Source organism: Crocodylus siamensis, chromosome 2 (genome assembly GCF_052110815.1).
Source record: "Crocodylus siamensis isolate JL-2025a chromosome 2, ASM5211081v1, whole genome shotgun sequence".
Lineage (NCBI taxonomy): Eukaryota > Metazoa > Chordata > Crocodylia > Crocodylidae > Crocodylus > Crocodylus siamensis.
In genome coordinates, this window is record NC_143396.1 from 19,308,489 (window position 1) to 19,333,862 (window position 25,374).

At 44.2% G+C, this 25,374-nt stretch overlaps 1 protein-coding gene across 3 annotated transcripts in view; it reads left to right on the forward strand.

The window, feature by feature from the left end:
* FAM193A (family with sequence similarity 193 member A) overlaps positions 1-25,374 on the forward strand; it is a 162,013-nt gene that overhangs the window by 78,176 nt on the left and 58,463 nt on the right. For all 3 annotated transcript variants that reach the window (XM_090035439.1, XM_090035440.1, XM_090035438.1), the window contains exons 7-9: positions 5,331-5,455; positions 11,377-11,521; positions 24,363-24,440. In XM_090035439.1, the coding sequence (XP_089891565.1) occupies positions 5,331-5,455; positions 11,377-11,521; positions 24,363-24,440 (348 nt within the window). The remainder of the gene's footprint in view (positions 1-5,330; positions 5,456-11,376; positions 11,522-24,362; positions 24,441-25,374) is intronic.

A 25,374-nucleotide genomic window follows, 5' to 3' on the forward strand; every position in this document is an offset into this window, starting at 1 on the left:
TACAACCCCCCCCCCAATCAGAGGATCCATGTGCTAATTAACCCCTGCTTATGACTGGAACCAGGTGTTCTTATCTTGAGTCCTGGGACCCTCCAAAAATTATGTGGATGAGAACAAGGGTCATTCAAAGCAGGAAAGGAAGGCACTGCTGTGCCTACTGTGAGAATGAAGAGTAAGTTGCCATGTATTTATAGTGGTTCACCGTGACTTGAAAGAGATGGTGCTGAGGGGGACTGAGCACAGTGGCCACTACCTTATTCAGATGAGTTTCATTAGCTTAGCTTTGTGGAAGGTTTCCATGTTTGCCCAATATGGGTCATATGTTTTATGGGCATGTTCAGCATGGCCTGCTTTCAGTTAACTTCATAGTTGGTTTCCATGACTGACCACATGCTGCTTATAGGAGCAGTTTAATTATAGACCGTGTATTTTTTTTTTTTTTTTTGGGGGGGGGGGGGTTCTGGTATGCAAGTGTGAGATGAGGGGCTTTTCTTATGCTGATTAGGGGAGGTGGGGGGTAGGTATCTTGTCTTATATTTGAGTAAATAAGGCATGATACAGTCTTATTTATTTTTCTCTTTACCACTTAGTATTTTGTTAACTCTTACCAAGTTCCTCCTTCAGGTGTCTCTCTTTTGTGTTCTAAACTGAATAGGCCTAGCCTTTTTAGTCTGCTCATATTTTGAAGTCCCTCTATACCATTGATCATCCTTGTTGCCTTTCTCTGTACCCTTGCTAGTTCTTTATCCTTTCTGAGGTGTGTGGACCAGAGCTAGGCACAGTATTCAAGGTTTACACACACCATGGATTTATAAAGGGTCGTGACGATACTGTTTTGTGTACAGTTCCCTTCTTGATGATCCCTAACACTTTGTTTGCCTTTAACTGCTGATCAGTACCAAGCTGATAGTGTTTTTATCAAACCATCCACGATGACTGCCAGACCTTTTTCATGTGTGGTAACAGCTAAGGTAGAGCCCATGATAGTGTTGTTATAGTTTGGGTTATTTTTGCCCACATGCATCATGTTACACTTGTCTGTGCTGAATTTCATCTGCCATTTAGTTGCCCATTTCCTCAATAGTGCCAGTTCCTTTCATAGCTCCCCACAGCCCACCATGGTCTTTTCCGCTTCAAGTAGTTTCGTGGCACTTGTGTATGATGTCTGCCTACAGTTGAGAAATCGGCTCCACCACAGGAGAGGAATGGAGGGTGTTGATCCACCAGGCAGAGGAGTTCTGGGTAGCCAGAGAAACACGAACGTTCTGAAGGGTTCTCCTGACTTGTGGGCATTAGAATATGGTTAACGAAGGGGCTGGCCTTGGAGGCTTTGTAAAGTCTATTCACACTAGTATATTCATCTTTGAACTTCGGGTTAGGGGTTCACTGACCCCAGTTCACCAGGACTAATAGAGTTGTCAGGAAGGCCAGTCTCTACAACTGGCAAGGACTTCCATGGGTGGCCTGGGATAACCAGGTGATAGGGTGAGAATCTGTACTTGTTTTAGTTTCTGGCTCCAAACCTGTAGTCTGCTTTGTTTGTATCAATCTTCCATGCTATACAATAAATCCTTTTGAAGTTTGTCTTACTCATGGCTAGCGGAAGCTAGTGGTTTCTGCATGAGTGATATTCCAGGCTGACTTCTTCCATGGAGGGTGGGCGTCTATCATTTTTTTTCCATAGCCCTGAAGTGGTGTTTTTTTGGATCCAACAGAGATCCCTCACTGCAGCCACAAGGTCTGGTGTAAGGGTGGAGGAATGGAGTTGCCAAGAGAGAGCTGTCTTGAGGAAACCTCAGTCTGTTCCTTGAGGCAAGTGGTAGTGTGGGGGTAGAAACAAGGGGCCCTGGGGGCTTCCAGAAGATGAGTTTGTGAGAGCGGCCTGCCCTGGCAGCACAGGGAGAAGCTCAGACCTCTAGGGCCAAGTGCAGACATTCAAAAAGTCAGAGGCTGAATCGATTTGGTCTTTGCAGGTTAGTCTAAATGGGATAGCTTGAATTGAGAAGCAAGTGAACAGAATTCACTTTCAATTCAGGAAACGCAGCCACATGCCTGCAGTGGATCAGGCGAGAAGCTGGGGGGTGTTGGAGCCCGCCTGCCAACCACTGCCAAACAGAAGGGAGGAAGCTCCAAGGCTTTTCCCTTCCCCTTGCTCCAGTGAAGGGAGCATAGCCAGGCCCCAGAGTAGAACCACCAGCTGAGGCCAGGGGGAGGGGGGCCCTAAGCCTTCCTCTCACGTGGGATCCCAGCCGGAGGCTGGCTCTGGTTGGGGGGTGGTGTGCCCCTGCCACACTTACTTACCCCCACCTCCATCCCCTGCTCCTGGCCTGGGCTGCCATGCTGAGGGGGAGGAGGGGATTTATACTGCATCCCTTGCCCACAGGGGACCTCAGATGGGGTCTTCCAATAATTTGGTGGGGGGGCAGCCCCTTCCAGGCTTTAGCCTACCTACTACCTGCTGGGGAAGCAGTCCCTGCCAGGCTTCCCCCTCCTCCAGTGGTGAGTGGGGGGCATGGCCACAGCCCAGGCCAGGGACTGATGGGAAGGATGGGGGTTTAACCCCCCATGGCCATGCAGGACCCCAGCCTAGGTCTGCCTAGGTGGGGACAGCCCCTGTCAAGCTTCTGCCCCCACTCCCCACCTGGTGGGGGGGGTGCAGCTCCCACCATGATTTTGGTTCCAGTGTTTTCTGAGCAGGGTCTGTGGCCACATCTCATCACAGACTGGCAGGGAAGGATTTATTTCCTCCTCCTCCTCCCCTCCCCCCCCCCCCCACACCCACCCCCACCCCCACAGCCACCCACACACACAACCCTGGTCTGGGTCTGAGTGGGAGAGCCCCTGCCAGGCCTCTGTCTCTTCCCTGGCTTGAGTGGAGAGTGTGGGCCATGGTCCTGCCCTGCCCAGGGCATCAGGCATGGCCATACCCCCTCTGTCTGTTAGTACAGCCTGAGGGTTTAGGGGACTGGCAAGGGCTGCCCTGCCTCCCCTCCCCCCACAGAGTCTGGGTTCCTGTGCTGCCAGGTGGGGGGTGTTGAAGACTGGCTCCTTCCCTCAGTCTGCTCAGGGGGCTCAAGTGGAGCACAGGATGGAAGTGGGGGGGGCATAAAAGACTGGCAGGGGCAGGCCCTTACTCCCAAGTAAACCACAGCTGGGGTCCTCCCTTTGTCTCAGCCTGCCCTGGCCGGAGTTTGGCCACGATCCTGCTCCCAGCTCTCAAGTGGCAGTGGAGGGGAAGCCAGGGAGGTGTTGCTCCTCTCCTGTCAGGCAGACCCCAGTGGGGGTCCTGTGCAGGTGAAGGAGGGAACTTAAAGCCCCCCTGCCTTATTCTGCTGGTTTGGCCAGGGGTCTGGCCACCCCCCTGCTCCAGCAGTGAGTCGGGGGCGGGGGGGGAACCTGTGAGGGGCTGCTCTGTTTCTGCCAAGCAGACCCATCTGTGGTCTGGGACCGGGTTTCCCACTTCCACCCCCTTCTCAACCAGCCTGAGCAGCAGTAGTGATCTGGCTGGGGAGCAGAGGGGCAGGGCCAACACTTGTGCTGGAGCAGACAGCCCAGCCCAACTTAGCCCAGCGCAGGGCTGGAAAGCATGCCAGGATGCTTGAAGACTGATACAACTTGAACCAGGAAAGGGTCTGGGACAGAAGTTCCATAAACCAGTTTGACCTAAATCAGTTGAGTATGATAAAGCTGATTGAATGTACCATCTTAAACCAGTTCTGGCCATTTTGGTAGCGGTTTATATGCATTGAACTTCTGTTCTGTTGCAAGTTTGAATCAGTTTCTGATCATTTAAACCAGTTTGTGTAACTTCTGTCTGTAGCCTAGGAGTCCCTGGGAAATGGATTTGTGACAAGGCCCCTTGCAAGCTGTACTTTCTGATGGAGGCTGCCACTGGTGGGCTCCACTCTAAGTGTTAGCCCTCAGTAAGTTTGCAAGCAGGGAGCTAAACTGTATTTGCAAGCACATTTGCAGGTTAAATGCTGTGCAGCAAGAGCACAGGACTCAGTTTTGCTTTTCATATCCTTTTTTGTTTAATGTAGTAGTTTAATAAAGAATGATAGCAGGGCACTGGAAACTGCCATGGGAGGACTGGACCCCTACCTTAGTGCTTTGCACTTGGAAACGGGGTGGTTTGGTATTTTAAAAGTGGCTTTGATTGTAAAACCAGCAAATTGCAGTATAATTTTATTTTTTTATAAAATCTATAAGTATATACCCTTTTTAAAAAAAGAAAAATAGCCAGTCAGAACTGTCATGTTATATGGTTAACTTACTTCAGTTTTACAGAGTGTAGAATCAGACAGAAGATGGCCATAAGTATTTTCTGTGTGACGAATGTTCTGACTTGAGGATCATGATGTCCTGCTCACTCTGGTTAGCTACCTAATCATAAAACGTCACTACCATAACCGTAGATGTTATTGGAGCAAGAGATAGGTGTGTAGTAGACTCTCAAAAGCAGACACTAAAATGCACATTCAGTTTTCTACAGCAGTGGTGCTCTACCTTTTGGTCCCACTGGCCGGATGAATGCCAAGGGGATAGTCTGCAAGCCAGATAGGGTCATGCGCTGTCTCTGGCCAGTATACTGGGATTGGGCTGTATGCTATCTGTGTCTGATGTAGTGCACAGGGCCATGTTATCTAGTCCCTGGGGCTCCCCATGGGTCCAGAAATTTGGCAGCAGGTAAGTGGCAGTTGCTGCCATTGCTCCTCTGCCTCCAAATTTTCAGACCCATGGGGAGGCCTATGGGCTGGATAACGTGGCTGTGTGGGCCAGACCTGGCCTGCAGGTAGAGGTAGAGCACTTGTTCTAGAGATGAGGGGTAAATTGATTCTTGACTGCTTGGAAATTCTTTTTTGAACCAACCATACTTGCAGAAGATAACTCTACAGTGATTTTTACATCAGAATTTGGGTAAGAGCAGGGCTTATTCTAAGGAATATGTTAACTGCTAGACAAGTTAAAGTAGAGCTTAATGTTGGGCAGGAGATACAGAGCAGTTGCTCTGTCTGAAAATCCTGGAACAGGCTGGTTGTAACAATAAAATGCGTATCTGCTGGGAGAGAAGCTGAACTGTAAACTTGGAAAGACTTTCTGAATACTCCATCCGTAGGTGTTAAAGCTTCAGTTCTTTTAAAACTTTGGATTCACAGTTTAGTGGATTTTTTTTATGATGGGTAGTTTTAGACTGGTTGAAATGAGCTGGATAATCCATCATGTAGGTTAGAGAGTTTAACGGGAACTAGCTAAGTTCTGTTCTAGCTTTGCAACAGTTCTTTTATATGTTCTTTAAGTCTAGTTTACTTTGAATATTTTTTTTTCTTTAGGAAAATGAACATTTGAAGAAATTTCAGGTGACGTGGGAATTGCACAATAAACATCTGTTTGAAAATCTGGTATTTTCTGAGCCACTTCTGCAGAACAGCTTGCCAACACTGGTGTCACAGCTAAGGTAAAAAGTCATTTTAAAGTGTGTGTGTGTGTGTGTGTGTCTGTACGTACATAAAGATGAATGGTATAAATGATATTTGATATTCTTTGAAAGATCAGAAACTAATTTTTCCTATACTTTTTCATTTTCATTCACACTTTCCACTAGTCCTTTAAATTGAGGGCAACCCCCCCCCCCCCAATAAAACCTGTGTTTGCAACTAAGTGGAGACTTTTTGGAGGATTAGATTTTGCCCCATCTTCTCACCTTTAATCCAAGCAAATAATCACTGAAATATTTCTCATTCCTTGCAAAATGATTTAAGATGAGGTATGGTGAAAATATTGCACTAACTTGTAAATAAACTTTAATTTTCTCTTATAATATATGGCCATGGCTGCTACTGCTGTAGGTTTGCTGAAAAACACAATTTTTAAAAATCGAAGCCCAACCCTGGAAAAGGTGCCTCAGGAGGCTAGTATTTGCCATGAAGTATGGATCCATAGCTTCACAGTGGCTAAGTACAGACAGTCGAAAAGCCTGAGGCTGAATCAATTCAGTCCTTGCAGGTTGGTCTAAACTGCACAGATTAAACTGAGAAATAACTGGACGCACAGTTTTCGTTCAGGAAATGCAGCCACATGCCTGCAGTGGCTCCAACCAGAAGCGGGGGTGGGGGGTGCCAGAGCACAGCTTTCTGGCATGTAGGCAGCATGGGCTGTGTGTTTGCTTCCTCTTCCTGCTGCTCCTGAGGTCTCTGGGATGTGCAGTCCACAATCACAACAGGATTCTGTAGGGTTGTTCATCACTTCCTTTTCCTGCTTCCAGGTGCTTCTGGGACTTGTAGCAGTAACTTTTCAGTAAGTTTTTAACAGAGCAGGGCAGCTCTGTACTTGGGGAAAGGGGTTTTAACCCCCCTCCCTGGCCCCAGAACCCAGCCAGGGTTTGCCTAGTGGGGAGGGGGCTGTCTCTGCTTCTCCCCCACAACTCTTTTTTGCTGGTGCACAGTCCAGCCCAGGGCTGGAAAGCATGCTGGGATGCTGCAGGACTCTGATTTTACCTTGAACCAGGAAGGGGCCTGGGACAGAAGTCTCATGAACTGGTTTGACCCAAATCAGTTACTACATCTGATACCGCGTTCAACCAGGTTTATCATAAACCAGTTTCAGCCATTTTGAGACTGGTTTATGTGCACTGAATGTCTGTTCTGTTACAGGTGTAAACCAGTTTCCAATCACTTAAACTGGTTTGTATGTAACTTCTGTCCCTAGCCAGTATATTCTAGAGAAGAAGTATTAGCAAGATTAACCTTTAACAAGCCATCCTCAAAATTATTGTGTTGCCTGTATGCCCTACTAGGTTAAATCCAGTGAGATCTAATGGTTGCCATACTCATTTGCATCCTTTTCTGTGTGTGATCTTAGGAGACTTTCTCTTAGCATGTTTCTGTTCTCAGGCAGGGTGATTTTCAAAGGAGTATCTGTGAAATGAATTAAATTCAGCCCAGGTATTGGTCACTGGATCCCACTTCAGTAGAACTAGATGACCTTCACTTAAGGGATGTGGACTTGGCCGCATTCATCTCCATGGAATCCCATGCCTTTCCCAACTCTTCTTTGTTCTACATCTCAAAGTAATAGAATAAGGTTACCTTATTTTATGCATTTTACTAAGCAATCTCAGTATTTTCCTTGGGAACTACTATAGTATGAAGAACAGGAATACCTTTAATAGAGGGGACGACCAGTGTGGTCCTCCAGCCATGTCGTTAGTCCTGTCAGCTGCCAGTGGTGTATCTTCTGTGCTTGATCTCAGGATGTTCTTGAAGAATGGTGGATGCCTTAAATCACCCTAGAAGCTGAGCAAAAGAGGCCTTTAAACATGCCATATATTCATAATAAATCAACTGGAATGGGTGTAACAGATCCTTGCCTATCTCAGACATACTGCAGTTGCTGAATTCCTTCTAAGGAGTTTGAGAACTCCTCTTTACATACCTGGTATCTAGATATTTGGTAAATAATTTCTAGATCCACAGCCTAGGTAAGGAGCCCCAAATATACATTTCCTCAGGAGATTTTTCTTATTCTAATGCTAGTTTGTGAATTAATGTAGCCTGGCTTTATTGTCTGATTACAATCCTGGGCAATGGAATAAAGTTCCTTTGCTATTGAGAAACATTCTTGAGAGACCAGAGACTAAGAGCAGTGACTTTTAGAAAGCGAGTGATGGCAAAGGCCTGAGTACTGCTGAGCGAATGACTTGGTCACAATCATCACAAATTCAAAAATAAGTTCACACCAGTATTGAAGAGTTGCCTTTTGAGGACTATAATCTGTTTCCTTTTTAATTGGAAAGGAATCGGAAGGGTATGTCAAGCCAAAGTAAAAATGTCTCTCTTGATGTATACAGAATCGTATTCAACTTCTGGACTCCTAACTAATCTTGAATTAGTTATTTTTTCAAATACACTAGACATTAAGTAACCTATAGAAAAGTCCTATTTGTCTGTTCCATATCAGGTATCTTTGGGTGGTCGTCTGATTTTTATTTTTTTTTCTCATTTTAATTCCCCTTCCCATGCAGCTTCTATATCTTATACAGAACCTGGTGGATGCATATCCACTATTTTTAGAAACCATTTCCTAATTGAGATTTCAGTGTAGTACTCTCTATCTTTGAAGGCCCTTCCATTTCACCTAAGTGGTATCATGTTCATTCTTTCTCTTTTTGTTAAGAGAATTTGTACTAGCTAACACCTCAATCTGTAGGGTGTGAGAAATTCAGGTTAGGGTGACTAGGTCACCTTACAGTTAAGTAAAACTCCATGAAGGCAGTAATACTCAATCTTTGGGCAGAATCGTTACAGAAAATTAATTTTCATAAGCACCAGTTAATATGCCTACCTCCTGTTTTTCTTGTAAAGATGAAATTCCATGTTAGACTTTCTTATGGCTTTTCCTTTTTTTCTTTTCAAAATGAAATGCATTAAATCATCTAGACTCATGGCATTTTGGCAGTAAGATTAAGGGCCAGGTTATCTCCTCTCAAAGACTTCCTCTTTTTAGAGAACTTTCTGAATAAACTAAAATCCCTTTGAGTTAGAGCTCTTTCCAGGAGGACCTGGTCAACACCTGTGGCTGTTTAAGAAAGGTTGATATTTGCATGGTCAGTAGAGCAGCTTTGAATTTATTCTGTACATTTAGAAAGCACTATTTGATTTTTAACAACTTCTAGATCAGATGCCCAGTTTGGCAGGGCTGTTCTACAGTCATCATATGATTAGGAAATCTAATTGCCCACGTCCTTAAATGGCAACTACTGGTTGCAGTAGCTTACAGTGACTGAGGGTTCTACAAGATGCCTTTGTCCACACAGATCCCATGACCAGCCTTCCTTCCAAGGTGATGGAGTCCTTCCCTGGATTTCTTTTAGTGAAGGAAATGAGTGGGATTTGGGACTTCGCTGTGCAAGGTACAGCAGTGTTCAGGTTGTGTGCGCAGCCCCAGTGGAGATTTCTTGCTAAAAGATTCCTGGCCTTATGCATGAGGTGCAAAAACCAACAGTAGGATCCATGTGGGCAAAGGTATCTCAGAGAACTCCAGTTACTGTAAGGTAAGTCAATTCTGTTTAGATATTTGACAACACAGAGGATGCATTGTAACCAAAATATATGAGGAGTATTGTCAGGTATGCAGGACAGGTAGTAAGATGAAAATGTTTTGTAGTAGCTTGCTGCATGTATGCATTAGAGCAAAAATATTTGGTTTAAATATGCTTAGGTATTTAGATTTCATAGACATTAAGGTGGAAGGGACCTTGGAAGATCGAGTCCAGCCCCCCACCTGAAGGGCAGGAGGTCAGCTGGGGTCATAGGATCCCAGCAAGATAAGCATCCAATTTGCTGTTGAAGGTGTTCAGTGTAGGTGCTTGAACCACCTCCACTGGCAGACTGTTCCAGACCTTGGGGACTCGGACAGCAAAGAAATTCTTCCTCATGTCCAGCCTGAATCGGTCTCGCAGTAGTTTTTGACAGTTCAACTTGGTCATCCCTTGGGGCACTCTGGTGAACAAACGTTCCCCCAGGTACTGGTGATCACCCCGATTAAACTTTTATAGGTGGCCATCAGATCACCCCTGAGCCTGCTTTTCCAGGCTAAAGAGCCCCATGGCTGCTGATTACCATATTTCCCATTTGGTACAGGGTAAGACACAAATGCTGCAATATTGCTAATCCAAAACCTTCTAAAATTTCAAACTCAAGCTTCAAAAGAATTACTTTTTTCTAACAGTAAGATTTCTTGCTTTCTGCTTTTTAGCCCTTCATGTCCTACACCCACTGAGCCTTTTTGAGTATGCTAGGGCCACTTTTTCGTGGTGGGTTTTTTCCCCTCTCCTCTGTCATGGGGGTTCTGACCTTGCTATACTTTTGTATATGAAAAATGAGGTTCTTGGGACCAGATTTGTTAAAATAAATAAATAAAACAGTATATACTGTAGGTCTCAAAATAAAAATCGCAAGGAGTGGCAATGCTTGAAATTATGGGAAATCCTTTCTTAAAATTATACATGGAGTTGGTCTCTTCTTTACATGTTTTGCATGTTGCCTGATGTATTTGTGTGTTTTTTGGCAGGTAGAAATGACCTCATTAGAAAGGTTGCAGCTAAGATTTCTATTAAAAAAAAAAAAATTGGATAATTGGTGACCCTCTTGGTGGCCTTTTGATTTAATGCTTAGCAATATCGGTTTGCTATTCACTTAAGCTAGGATAGGGATGATCCTGTCTCAAGCAGAAGATTGAACTAAATGATCTCTGGAGGTCCCTTCCAGCCCCACTGCTCTAGGATTTATGATTTCTCTGATTTGGTGCTTTTTCTTTTGCCGTGACAGCTGAGGATTGACTTACTGCTGTTGCCAAATGGCAAGCATAGTTACATAGGTGTTGGAACATTAGTACAATTCCAGTCCTATGAAAGTTGATGGTAAAGCTGCCACTGGATTTCTTTGGGGCCTGTACTTTACCCAAGGAGTCAAAGATTGAATTTTGATGCTAATAGTAACATCTTTGAAGCTTTGGATAGGTCTCTTTTTAGCCTTTGTCTGAGAGTTAAGTCATTGGTAAAAGAAAGCTAATACTGAACTGAGTGGCATGGTTGCAGTGAGGTTTGGTTAATGTTTGGATGAAATGAAAAGTATTTACAATAAAGTGTCTTTCAGAGATGTATTGTATCACCTTTTTAGGCTGTCTTATAAAGTCAAGGTTTATCATGTTCACTTGGTAGACTGAGGGTGCTAAGATCTGTCAGGCTTAAGTGAAATTTATTAGAATTCAACTTCTCATTCCATAGCAAGGGGAAAGAAAGGCCTGTGATTGATTCCTGTAATTTCCTCTCCAAGGGAGAGATGGCACTATATGAACGAAATCAGAGTAATTATTGCCCCGTCAATAAAGTTTTTAGTTGCTTAGAGCAACCAAGTTACTGTATGTAGCGGCCTGGTTCCTTGACACTTTCCATGCTATCTTTAATCACTAGTGTGCTGATTTAATGCTTAACTAGATGTGGTTCTGTATGGGCTAGTCAGTTATTTTTAGTCATCTCAATCTAAGGTGTATATAGTTCTGAGAGATAAGTATATCAAGCTGTAAAACTTTGTGAATGAATTGACTGTGTTTACCCCAATTTCCGGTGGAAATATTTATATACTTGGTACTCTTGGTTTCCAGACATTTAGCAAGTAGTCATTAGATATTTTTGTTTAAAGTAGAGGAAACTCAGTTGTCAGGTGCTAGTTGGCTTCTGTGTCATAAACTAGTTATGTTTATACTTAAAACTTAAATACTATTTTTAAATAGTGTTATGTTCAATTAGTATAGAATTAAATTATTTTGACCTTTTTTTAGGCGAATACCTCTATTTAATATTCTAACTATAATTTTTAGGCTTGGAACAACACGTGATTCCTGTAGTGAAGATATGTATAGTACCTTGCTACAAAGGTATCATCAGTTGGAACAGGAGATGGGTCAAGTTGCTGAAGCATGGCTTGAATGCCAGAAAAGAATAGATGATTATGTAGATGAACAGGTAAGGACTATGTAACTAATTACTTGACATTGTAGTAAAGGTAAAACATAAAAGGTGCATGTTGCATATACTTTCTCATCTATGTAGTCTAGAAATCCTAACTGTTATTCAGGGAATGTAAAATTGAGGGATCCAGTGAAACTTATTTAATCTGAATTTCACTAAAACTTACTCAAGATAAGTGTGTTGTAGTAATGATTTTTATATAAGACAGGGGTTTTGTTTTTACCAGACATTTATTAAAAATTTAATCAACGCATTTCTTGTATGCTGTGAGCTATGAATATTCCCAGTAAGTGCTTCGATAACAAGTAATGTAATCCTGTGCAGCACATTACAAGAAATTATATTGAATATGTGTATTCATGGCTGGTACACAATTTGAAAGATAGCCTCGAAGTTGAAAAGAATTTTTGCTATCAGATTTTTGTAGTAGTCTACATAGTAGTATAATATAAGAAATCCTAGATTTATTATGTGATATATTATCCTTTTTTATAAGAAAGTAGGGCCCCTGACAGATGTTAAAGCAATGGCAAAATTGAGTTCATAGGAATTTTGTGCTGCATCCCAAACATTGTGTCTTCTACCATGCCAGACATTCAGGGGATAGGGCTTAAAATTCCTCCAATCCTAATTGTGCTGCTACAGAACTGGCCTGATCTTGCAGATTTGGGTAGGGAGTGACTCTTTCCTGGACCCAAGGTTGTCCCTAGCAGGTTGCAGACCTGGAGATGTCTGGAGTGAGATTGGCCCCTATAGTCCCAGTTTGGGTTTGAGAGCCCAGGCTACTTGGGGCTAGGTCTGATGGATTAATCTGCCCCCCAACAGTCCTGCATTCAGTCAACACCCTAAGCTGTTGGGAGCCAGGGCCAACAGTCAGTTGACCTGGCCCCTCCATGGCCCTGGGACAGCCCAGCTGCATTCAGGGTCTTTAAAAATTCCTGAGACCTCAGGTTACATGAGTCTCTCTTCTCCCATCCCAGGGTCTAAAAACTGCATATTAGGTCTGGCTTCCTGCAACCTGGCATTTTAATGTGCCCTCGCCTGAAACCCCCATGGAGGTTGAAGAGTAAGGCAGGAATGCGGGGAGACCAGTGGACATGGTGTACCTTGACTTGAGCAAGGCTTTTGATATGGTCTCCCACAAAATTCACACAGGCAAGCTAAGGAAGTATGGGTTTGATGAATTAACTGTGAAATAGATAGAAAACTGGCTGGATCATTGGGCTCAGAAGGTAGTAGTCAATAGCTTGATGTCTAGTTGGCAGCCAGTATCAAGTGGAGTGCCCCAAGGGTTGGTCCTGGGGCTGGTTTTGTTCAGTATCTTCTTCAACAACCTAAAAGATGGCATAGAGTGCAGCCTCAGCATGTTTGCAGATGACACCAAGCTGGGGGTAGTAGTAGATGCAATGGAGGCTGGATAGGTTTAGGATTCAGAGAAACCTAGACAGATCAAAGGATTGGACCAAAAAATCTTACCAGGCTCGATAAGGACAAATTCAAAGGCCTGCACTTAGGCTGGAACAATCCCATGCACCAGTACAATCTGGGGACTGACTGGCTGGGCAGAAACTCTGCAGAAAAAGACCTGGGGGTTACAGTGGACAAGAGGCTAAATGTGAGCCAGCAGTGTGTCCTTGTTGCGAAGAAGGCTAATGGCATACTGAACTGCATTGGTAGGTGTGTTGCCAGCAGATCAAGGGAGGTAATTATTCCCTTCAATTTAGCACTGGTGAGGCTGCATCTGCAGTACTGTGTTTAGCTTTGGGCCCCTCACTACAGAAAGGGTGTGGACAAACTGGTCCAGCAGAAGGCAACAAAATGGTGAGGGGGGCTAGGGGACATGACTTATGAGGAGAGGCTGAGGGAACTGGGTTTATTTAACTGGGAGAAAAGAAGACTGAGGAGGTTTTAATAGCAGCATTCAACTACTTGAAGGGGGTTTCAAAAAAGGATGGAGGTAGACTGTCCTTGGTGGTGACAGATGACGGAACAAGAAGCAGTGGTCTCAAGTTATATTAAGGGAAGTTTAGGTTAGGTATTAGGGAAAACTTTCTCACTAGGAGGGTAGTTAAACACTGGAACAGGTTACCGAGAGAGGTGGTGGAGTCTCCATCCTTGGAGGCTTTAAAGACCCAGCTACACAAAGCTTTGGCTGGGATGATCTAGTTGGAGATGGTCCTACTTTGAGCAGGGGGTTGGACTAGATAACCTCCCGAGGTCCCTTCCAACCCTAACTTTATCTCTGTATGATTCTATGAAAGGCTGCTGAGCTTTTGGGTTGCCTGGTTCCCATTAGGGGGAGCCCTTTGGCTCCCTCTGCTGGAGAACCTTTGCAACCTGCTCCCACTGCAGCCCATTTTGGCACCCAGACCAGGACTGTCCCAGTCCTGATCCTGCCTTCAGCCCCATGCTAGTGCTAACAGCCAGATGATTTATCAACATCAGCAGATAGGTGGTTGTTGGGGGGCGGCAGGGGAAGCAGTGCATCTTGTGATGCCAGATGATCCAGCAAAGACCTATTACCTAGTATGTGACATGCAAGACCCGCAGATTTAAAGCTTGATGGAAACCAGCAAAAAAAGTTCTAATTTTTTTGGTGGCCACCTTTTTGTGGCTGGTTTGCCATTTTTATGCGACTAATATAGGCTCCATGACTAGCTGCATGTTTTAGATTGTAACTGTATACCAACCATGTTCCCATGGAGCTTCCATGAGCAGGATCCTATGTTGTCTTGCACCTCTGCAAAGCCATATAAATAACCATACTTTTTAACATTTTAATACAGTTTAAAATTACTTTGTACATGCAGCGTGTCTGAATTTATTGTGCAATTAACTAATTAACTGCACAATAAGTATAAAATGCTGGGGGCCTAGAGAGTACAACATAATGAATACAAAAAATCGCACTAAAATGAGTTTACTTCACAATAGTCAGCTTATTTTAATTTGCATCCTTGATTTGACTACAATATTCATGTATTAACAATTGAATAAAAATGCTGACAGTCTGACTTGCATCTTTGCTTTTTAGAGTAAAATTGCAGGCATCACACAAACTGTTGAAGTGGGAACTATTTTTACATATGTAAATAGTAGTGTTTCCTTTACTTGGACCTCTGAGTCTCAGAAAAACTGTAAGCCTTTGCAGACTTCTTTTGTAAGTAGGAGGAAAAAAGTGGGTATCCTCTGTAAACTATTTACCCAGTGTCTGAGTGCAGGCTTTGACCAAACTCTCAAATTGTTATATGTATGAGAAAATGCTACAAAAATGCGGTATGGTTTTGAGAGGTGTCTGATAACTTGTGTAATGAGATACAAGGTTCAGCTGAACCTTGTGATTTTTAGTGTGGTGGAGGACACCTCTACCATACCACCTCTTGCAATAGATGAGCCTCAGAAGAAAGATTTTTCTTTTTACAATAGTAATTGTGAAAGCAGGATGCTACATGCTTCCAGAGGTCCTGATCTTGAGGACATGAGTGAAAAATGAAGAGCTGAGCTAGACTCCCTGCCCATTAGAGATGGGGAATGAGGAAAGGGAGCAAGTCCCTGGGGTAGAGATAGGGGAAAATAGGTTTCAGTAGCACAAGAAGTTTAACTGTAGCCTCGAATGATGTTTGTTTCTTCTGGTGGAGATTTTGTAGGGACTGGGAAGCAGGGTGAAGGATCTGTCTCATAGCTTGTGTAATGAGAAATGTGAATCAGATGAACCTTGTGACTACTTGGTGTGGTAGAGGACCTGCAATAGGTAAGCCTCCAAAGAAAGAGAGCAGAACAAAGGAGCAGCAGGGCAGCACCCTGCCCACTCCACACACTGCAGCCCCTGGCCTAGGGAGCTGGCAGGGGTCTCCCTGTTGCTCCAGTCTCTTCTCAGGACTAGAGTCATTGTTCCAACTCCCATTTTAAAGTCAGCAGGGCCAGGAACTAGTGATAGGGAAAGCCTCTCTGAGCCTGCTTTCTGCCCTCCACAGGCTTTTAAATTACTGCCCCCACCTCCTAGCTGGTTGGCAGGGATGCAGTTGAAAGCTGGAAGGGCTGGGAACTGTTCGGGGGGGAAAGCTTCCCTGAGCTTCTGAAATAAGCTGTTCCCTTCCTGGATGAGGAGTGTCCAAGCATTCATTCTTGCAAGAGTTTCTCTCACAAAGGAAGCCTTTCAGGTTGACACAGGGAAGATTTTATTCTGGAGGGGGCATGTTTACCATGAGAGAGAATGAGTGGGTACATGTAGCTTCTACCAGGAGAGTGACAGATATGTTACACCTGTACATGGCCTATGAAAGCATGGTCAGTTTCTGTGAGTTGCATACTTGTGCATTCAGTCAGAATTGAAAGAGGACTCTTGTACCAATGAAAACTTTCTGTTGATGGGGAATAAGCTATGCAAGACAGCTGAGGCTAGGGAAAAATTGTACCATCTTTATAGAATCTAGACATGGAGGCAGTTGTGAACCTGTATGCAAGGAATAACTGAGCAAAGTTTGGATTACTCATTTGGCTTCCAGGATTCTTCTATGAGACAAGGTAGAAGAAATTTAGCTAATAAGGGAGAGTTGCGTTCGGGGAAAAAATCACCTGAAGAATTTGGAGGCAAAAGAACCGTCTACAAGCAAATGTTAATGTCTCTGGTACCTTGAACCCTAAATATCTTGGAGACTTTTGAGAGAATGGATAGAAGTTCAAAGGGACATTTGCTAATACCTAGCTTTTTTACTGAAGTACCTATAAAATAGATCATACCATCAGAAAAACATTGGAACAAAATTATCTTATTGTTCAGGAATTAAACAGAACACTATATTTTTAAACCCAAAAGAAAGCGACAGATATTACCTATTGTGTATGACCTGAGCAAACAAGTTACTCTAAGTTAACATGTGAATTTATAGCATGCCAGATAATCCACAGTAACTGCCTATATGTATGTTCTTACCTCATGGTAAATGCAAGGTGGTTTTCATGACTTTTTCATTTGAGGAGTCAGCTTTATGTGGTAGATAAATTCAAAGTAGTTAATCGCATCTGCTTTAAGTGAAATTTTAAGGACAGACAATGATTATTAAAAAAAAACACAAAGAAAACACACACTTTAAAAACTGCTTATCCAGCTTCTTACAAGAGAACAAGTTCCTGGCACCATCAGAAGGATAAATACTTCCTATTTTGTGCAAGCCTGAAAAGGTGAGTTACCAGAATGCAAATGTTCATCAGGGAAAGGCTAATACTGCAGGTCTCGCATAACCAGCACCCACCTCACTCTTAAAAGACTTCAGGGGTCGGTAGGGCCATCTTAAAATTCAGTCTGTTTCATTATCAGCAGCCAGCATAAAGAATATTAAATGTTTTCAAAAGGAATTATTGCTTGTGAGCCTCATTTATTTCTTTAAGATGGATTATTTTGGAAGCTTGGCTGCTTTTTAAAGTATTGAATTCCCACAGAAGCGCTAAAAACAACTTAGTCATTATGGTACAAATAATTTGCATAATGAGGCTACCTAACTATTTAAAAGGTAATGAGACTGGAGTAGCTCTTTATGCTGTTGCTTCAGTAACTTGAAGATGAAGGTGTGTGCACCAAACCTGTCACAGTGGTACACTTAAAGCTTTTTTTGGTTTTATTCTTTTCTGTTTTGGAGTATTGTGTTTCCATGTAAAAAATTCTTTACACTTTTGACTTCAAAGTCACAGCCTAGGAAATCACTGAAGAGAAGTTGCACCTTCCTCAGGCACCATCTTTCAGGGGTTATCCTTTGTTTCTAATGGCTTAAAGTGCAAGATCCAACCTCTCTTCACATTGCTTGCTCCCACCAGGGAGAAAAATTAGAACTAATACTTACATGAAATGCTTTTGTCCTCCTGTACAGGGTTGGAAGAGAAGCTTTTTGCTTGTCCCTACTCTCCTGTGTTTCTGAACAAAGACATCTGATAATCCTGCTCAAACACCAAACATGTTAGATAATCTCAAGCTACCACATGCATTAACCATTGTGTTGTAGTACAAACTTGACCAATTGGTTGTAACACAGCCACATAAGGTAGAGGCATATTTTTTCACTATTTTTTAGGTGCTTACATTTCATGGCAATAGGAACTATGTGAATGTTTGGCAGAGAAAATGACAAAGAATAAATGCTGAATTCATATGGGAGACCTAACACAGATGTCCCTTTTGGTGCTTAGATGTTTAACCAAGGCACCTAATGTCAGTCAGAAGAATCCTGCCTAACCTTTTGGACTCCTAAGCTTGTACTAGTCAAGTCATAGATGCATTTATTTTCTGGTACTTAAGTCTTAATGGTGCCTGATTAGTGCCTGAGCCCTGTCAAGATGCATAAAATAATGTGTTTACCTGCCTATTTTACTTGCCAGGTCTGTGTGAGGCTGGGACACAGCAGCTATGAGGACTGCTGTCTCCTACTAGGAGAGTTTTTTTTTATTTTTAGTGAGGTTTTTTTTGTGGATTTCATGGGCAATGCCTGAAATTAGCAAAAAATGAGTAGGCCCCTAAACATAGGTGGGCTAGAATCATAGAACCATAGAAAAGGTTGGAAGGGACCTCAGGAGGCCATCTAGTCCAACCCCCTGCGCAAAGCAGGAGCAGCCACAACTAGATCATCCCAGCCGAAGCTTTGTCTAGCCAGGTCTTGAAAACCTCCAAGGATGGAGACTCTACAACCTCTCTGGGTGACCTGTTCCAGTGCTTTATTACATTTCTAGTGAGGAAAATTCTTCCTAATATCTAACCTAAACTTTGTCTGTGGCAACTTGAGACCATTGCTCTGTGTTTTGTCATCTGCCACCACAGAAAATAGTGCAGCTCCATCCTTTTTTGAACCCCACTTCAGGTAGCTCTTAAATCCCCCCTCAGTCATCTCTTCTCCAGACTAAATAAGCCCAGTTTCCTCAGTCTTTCCACATAAGTCATGTTCCCCAGCCCCCTCACCATTTTTATTGCCCTGCATTGGACCCTCTTCAGTTTGTGCACATCCTTTCTGTAGTGGAGGGCCCAAAACTGAACATAATACTGCAGATGTGTCCTCACCAGTGCTGAATAGAGGGGAAGAATCACTTCCTTTAACCTACTGGCAACATTCTGCTACCAATGCAGCCCAATATGCCACTGGGCTTCTTCGCAACAAGGGCACACTGCTGGCTCATATTCAGCTTATTTTCCACTGTAATCTGCAGGTCCTTTTCTGCAGAGCTGCTGGCCAGCCAGTCAGCCTCCAGCCTGTACTGGTGCATGAGATTTTTCTGTCCTATGTGCAGGACTTTTTTGCATTTGTCCTTGCTGAACCTCATGCAATTCCTTTTGATCCAATCCTCCAATTGGTCCACATCACTCTGAATCTTAGATGCACTGGACAGTAGGGCTACTCCCCGCCCCCATCGTGGTGTCATCTGCAAACCTGCTGGGGTGCACGCTATGCCATCTTCCAGGTTGTTGTTGAACCTTTCTGACATTGAACAAAATCAGCCCCAGGACTGACCCCTGGGGCACTCCACTTTGATGCTGCAGCCAGTTTTCTATCCACCATACAGTCTATTCATCTACTCAGTATACATTAGCTTGCCTATGAGACTACCATGGGAGACCATATCAAAAGCTTTGCTAATATCAAGGTACACCACAACCACTGGTCTCCAAACATCCACAGAGCCAGTCACCTCATCATAGAAGGCAAATGGGTGGTCAGGCCTGACTTGCCCCTAGTGAATCCATACTGATTGTTTCTAATCACCTTTTTCTCCTCCAAGTGCTTAGAAATGGATTCCTTAAGGATCTGTGCCGTGATTTGTCCCGGGACTGAGGTGAGGCTGACTGCTCTGTAGTTCCATGGATCCTTTTTCTTCCCTTTCTGAAATACGGGCACTGTTTGCCCTTTTTCAATCATCTGGAATCTCTCCTGATTGCCATGAGTGTTCAAAGATGATGGCAAATGACTCTGCAGTTGCATCAGCCAACTCTTTCAGCACCCTCAGGTGCATCCCATCTGGCCACATTGACTTGTACACACCCAGCTTTTCTAAATAGTTCCTAACCTGTTCTTTCAGCACTGAGGGCTGCTCACCTCCTCCCCAAACTGCTGCTCAGTGTATTATTCTGGAAGCTGACCTTGCCTGTCAAGACAGGCAAAAAAGGCATTGAGCACTTGAGCCTTTCTGCATCCTCTGTCATGAGGTTGCCTACCCCATTCAGTAAGAGACCCAACACTTTCCCTGATCCTCCTCTTGCAACCGACATATTTGTAGAAACCCTTCTTGTTCCCCTTCACATCCCTTGCTAGCTGCACTTCCAGTTGCGCTTTGGCCTTCCTGACTTCATCTGTGCAGGTCTGAGCGATGCTTTTATATTCTTCCCTAGTTATTTCTTCAAGTTTGGACTTCTTATAAGCTTCTGTTCTGTGAGTTAGTTTACTGAAGAGTTCCCTGCTAAGCCAAGCTGGTCTTCTGCCATGCTTGCTAGTCTTCCTGCGCATCGGGATGGTTTGTTCCTGCACTCTCAATAAGGCTTCTTTGAAGTACAGCCAGCTCTCCTGGACTCCTCTCCCTCTGTCTGGCTTCCCAGGGGATCCTGCCCATGAATTTCCCTGAGTGAGTCTAAATCTGCTTTTCTGAAGTCCAGGGTACTGTGCTGTTCTCCATCCTTCCTTTCCTCAGGATCTTGAACTCTGTCATCTCGTGGTCACTGCTGCCCCAGTTGCCATCCACTACTACATTCCACACCAATTCTTCCCTGATTATGAGCAGCACATCGAGACTAGCACGGCCTCTAGTTGGCTGCTCCAGCACCAGGAAATTGTCCCCAGTACTCTACAAGAACTTCCTGGATCACCTGTGCACTGCTGTATTGTCCTCCCAGCAGATGTCTGGGTGATTTGAAGTCCCCTATGAGAACGAGGGCCTGTGATCAGAAAACATCTGCTAACTGTTTGAAGAAAGCCTCAGTCATCACTTCCTCCTGGTCTGGTGGTCTATAGCAGACCCCCACCACAACATCACATCACCATTGTTGCTTTCCCCTCAGGCCTGTTAAGAGTGTCTCTGGGTTAGGGTCAATCTCCAGCTTCATACTGGAGCTCTGAGCAATCATGCAGTTCTTTTACATAAAGTGCAATCCCTCCTTCTCCCCTGCCTGTCCATCCCACACAGTTTGTACCCATCTATGACCATGCTCCAGTCCTGCGAGCTCCTACCACATCTCTATTTCAATCATGTCACAGCTCCGTGACTGTGCGAGGAATTCCAGTTCTTCCTGCTTGTTTCCCAGGCTCTGTGCATTTATGTTCAGATACCTGAGGTAACTAGTCGATTTTTCCCTGATCTTTTTCAGGAACCTCCCCTGTTGCTTTTCCTCCAGGTGTCCCTCTTCCCCACTTACCTCAGGGCTCCATCCCCCACTGAATCTAGTTGAAAGCCCTCCTTACTAGGTTATCGAGCCTGTCTGCGAAGATGCTCTTCCCTCTCTTCATCAGGTGGGTCCCATCTCTTCCCAGCAATCCTTCTTGGAAGAATATCCCATGGTTGAAGAAGCCAAATCCCTGCTGGTGACATCACCTGTGCAGCCAGGTGTTGATTTGCAGGGTACACCTGCCTGGGTCCTTTCCCTTAACTGGAAGGATGGATGAATACACAATTTGAGCCCAGATCCCTGTTGTCACTCTCTTAATATGCTCAGGGTCTCCTCTGGCAGTATCATTAGTGCCCACATGCATGAGCGGCATGGGGTAGTAGTCAGAGGGCTGGATAAGCCTCAGTAGTCCATCCGTGACATCTTGGATCCAGGCTCTGAGCAAGCAGTAGACCTCCCAAGTCTAATTTGTATGTTGTGAGTTCCCGTAGGTAGCAGGGTTCCTAAAACACTGAGCTTTCTGGTACTATAATCTGCTCTTAGGTTAACAGACCAGGGACACACAGCAGTGAGTGGTAGAGACAAGGATTGTTCTTGGAGTTTCTTGACTTCTGCCCAGGGCAATATATTTCAATGCATTTTGGGTTCCATCTGCATGTTGCATTTTTAAGGTGTCATTTAAAGTTAGTTGTGCCTTATGTGATCACCCAGCCACACATTGAATCAGTTAATGGCACAATAAAAAGAGGAACAGGCTACAAAGTTATTCCACAAAGTACGTGCAACACCTTTGTAGCTGCTCCCTAATTTACCATTAATAGAACATGTGGCCAACTCATTGGAGCTCCCAGCTCTGGAGGCCCATGTGCACCCCCACAGTTGGGAGCTTGCATCTGCTGTGATCTCCAAGCTGGGCATAGCCCCACACAGCCCTGCAGCTGGGAGACTGCAGTTGCTGCAGTCTCCCAGCCGTGGAGATACATGGGGTGCCCCCATGGTTGGGGGATAACAGTGACTACTGTCTCCCTGCTAAGGGGTTGTGTGGGGCCCAGTGCAGCTAGAAGATCGCAGCAGCTGAAGGGAAATTCCAGTTGTAAGAGTTTGCTTCCTGCTGGTGCAGGAGGAGCAATAAAGTGTGATATGATCTGATTTATGATTCTGTAATCATGTGTCCTGCCATGCACATGTGATACGGCGAGAGGCATGATGATGTAGATTGTGCATTAGAGCCCATCATGCCTTTTACCTGCATGTGACGAGCGGCCCTTGGAAGTGGTACCAATAAGCCATGGTTCATCAGCATTTCATGCCCACTGTTTTAAAATTATTACTTGACAAACAATTGCTTTTTGCATAGAGGACACGCAAATCCATTAGAGCAAAAATAAACAAAAAAAAATCAGAGAAAATCATCATCAAATAGCAGAAATTCAACTCCCATTCGATTTTATATCTGATTTGGTATCAGATGATAAATATATGTGCTGACTTGAAGTTCTAGCACATTTACTCGCATCTAAGATGACTCTGAATTTAAGATGACTGACCCCCCGCCCCGAATTGGATTCTCTACCTGGAAAAGTCCTAAATTCTAATTATTGGGGGCATTGTCCTAAATTCATCCCCACCCCACTGCTATGGTGGGGGGTGAAGGGCTGGATCCTTGGCCCTTGTCTCACTCTCTACCCTTGCACTCTGCCTTCCCCCACCCTTTTACCTTCTGCTGCAGCTCTGCTTCTTTGGAGCGCTCAGCAGCAGCATGCTTCTAGCCTGGCAAGGGTGCAGCAATAGTAGATCCTGCAGGCAGTCTCAGGGCTGGAGCTGGAGCAGAATGTAGGTGGGGAAGGTGGGAGAGGAGGGAGAGGTTGCATGGTGGAGCAGGGGTTGGGGAAGGCAGGCACAGGCATGGGAGTGGGGTGGGGGTGGCAGGCTTCAGGTTTCCCTTGTTCTCTACCATGCTCCTATTAGTTGTGCCCCTTCCTTTGTCCTCCCCAACCTCAAACAAAGCTGTTCCAGCCTAGGGCAGGTGGCAACTCAGCTTTGGCTTTAGCCTGTGGCCTGGGTCCAAGCTAGAACTGAGCCACCACCTGTCCTAGGTCATGTTGATTGGGGGTGGCTGATCTTGGATTTGAGTAAATTATGGTAATTTACTCAGGTGCTCAGTGCTCAGGTGCTAAAGTGCTCACATGTAGAGGAGAAGAGTTCATAGATTTCGTAAACGTTAGGGCTGGAAGGGACCTTGTAAGATCATTGGGTCCAACCCCTTGGCCAAGGGACAGGAAGTCAGCTAGGTTCAAAGGATACCAGCAAGATAAACGTCCAAATGTTTCTTGGGGGGAGTCTGTTCAGGCCTCAGGGGCTCAGACAGTAAAGAAGTTTTTCCTTATGTCCATCCTAAAATGGTCCTGCAGGAGTTTGTGACCATTGGACTCTGTCATCCCCAGTTTGAATTGGTATTTCTTAAATTGGTTAACACTATATTTTACTGTAAGTGGTAACATTTTAAAATCCTATGAAAGTTTTAGTTTTTTTGCAAGTGATCTTAAAAATTAAGTTTTAACTAGTGTAACCCAGTGAGTCTTAGGGAACACATCTTTGTGAAACAATTATATTATGAGTGCTTTTGAATTTCTGCTACTTAATGTAATAACAAATGACAGAATATGTCAAGGGAAACCTGGAATATGTGTTCTCCCTTTTCAGTGAGCCAGTTCTTCCAAATTGGAAGACTAATAGGAAAAAAAATAATTCTGGGACTTCGCTGTGTTAAAATCAACTGACATCTTTGCATTCTCTCAAAGTGAGGGTATGTGATAAATCTGAAGCGTGCTGCTTTTGGACAAATGCAACTTGCCCATAATGGTAATTTTTCCAGCAATGTTGCCTCAAGGCGTGGTATAATTTAATAGGAGCCATTTTTGAGAACTGGATAAACTGTAGATAAAGAATACATTTGAGAAAGATAGTGAACCTTAAATGCTGGTGATCTAGATCATTAACTGCAGGTGATGAATTCAAGAAATCCCAACTTCAAAATCGCATGTAATCTTCTCTTAATATGTGAATCAGTAAATAAAATGTTATCGGATATTAGATGTCAGACATTTTGCTTGTTGTCAAAGTGTTTTGTGAACTATGAAATAGAGCAGAAAGCCAATATGAAGACATTAAAAAACAAACAAACCAGAATTGTAAAATGGTGTGTGGGTGGGCAGGTGGGTCTGTGACAGCTGAATTTTTCAATGTGTTTGTGTTTATTTGTTAGTTAGCCAGTTCTTAAGGAGGTAACAAGAGCACTTGGAAAATAAACTTCATCTCTAATATTGAATAACCTACTTGACTCTCTCTTTCATTGGATAAGGTACTTGTAAATATTCTGAAATAAGTGTAGGTGTAATAGATGCAATAAAACTTGGTGGTAACTTACTACAGTGTAGTAGTACCATGTTTAGACTAACAGGCTGTCTTGAAATCCTGTTCTAGATGGCAATGAAAACAAAACAGCGCATGTTAAAAGAAGACTGGGAGTTTTTTAAACAGAGGCGTTTTATTGAGGAGCAGGTAAGATTCTGGTTTTTAACTTTTAATTTTATACTAAGTAACTTGAATATTTCTAGTATGTTGTGACACAAGCACTTGGCAGTGAAACAATAATCTGTACATTAATCATACGCAGTCTAATTTTATCCCCAGGTGGGGAGGGGACTTCTTTACATCTTTTGTAGGAGCTGTGCCCTTTTGCAGCAAGAATGTGAGATTCATGGAAACAGGATGGACTGTTGGCAGGAGGGTGTATGACTCTAACCCAAGGGTTAGCAACTATGGCGCACAGGCCAGATCCAGCCCACGAAGATTTTTTTTTTTACTGAGCTTGCCAAGCTCCAGGACAAAATAAACTACAAGGAGTGCTTCAGGATGCTTGGAGGAGCTACAGCCATAGCAATGCAGTCTGTGCTGAGCTAGGCAGGGCCATGCTGGTGCCTCTATCTCAGTCCTGGCTGCTGCTCAGCACAAGGGGCTTCAGAACGTGTGAAGAGCTGCAATGGCAGTAGCAGCAGGGCCCGGGACAGAAGTGCTAGCAGATCCCTGACAAGCCCAGTGAATGGTGCAGAATGGCTTAAGGATGCACACTGTGGCTGTGTCTCGGCCCCCATGGTCTGTTCTGTACTTTGCACCAAGCTGATCAGTGACATGTTGGTGGCCCTGTCCCATTCCTTGCTGCTACAGCAGGTAACCAGCAGAGTGCACTTTGGGATATGTGATGGAGCTGGGCAGTCCATTCTGCACGGTGTGCTGGGAAGTAGCTACAGCATTTGGGACGAGAACAGAGGCACCAACGTGTCTCTGATCAGCCTAGTACGTGGTGCAGAAGAGACCACATGGCTGCAGCTGTGGCAGCAGTTACGGCTCCTCCACATGTCCCAAAGCACACTGCACTGGGCAGCGGCAGTAGGGATAGATACCAACGTGTCCATGAGTAGCTTGGCACAGACCA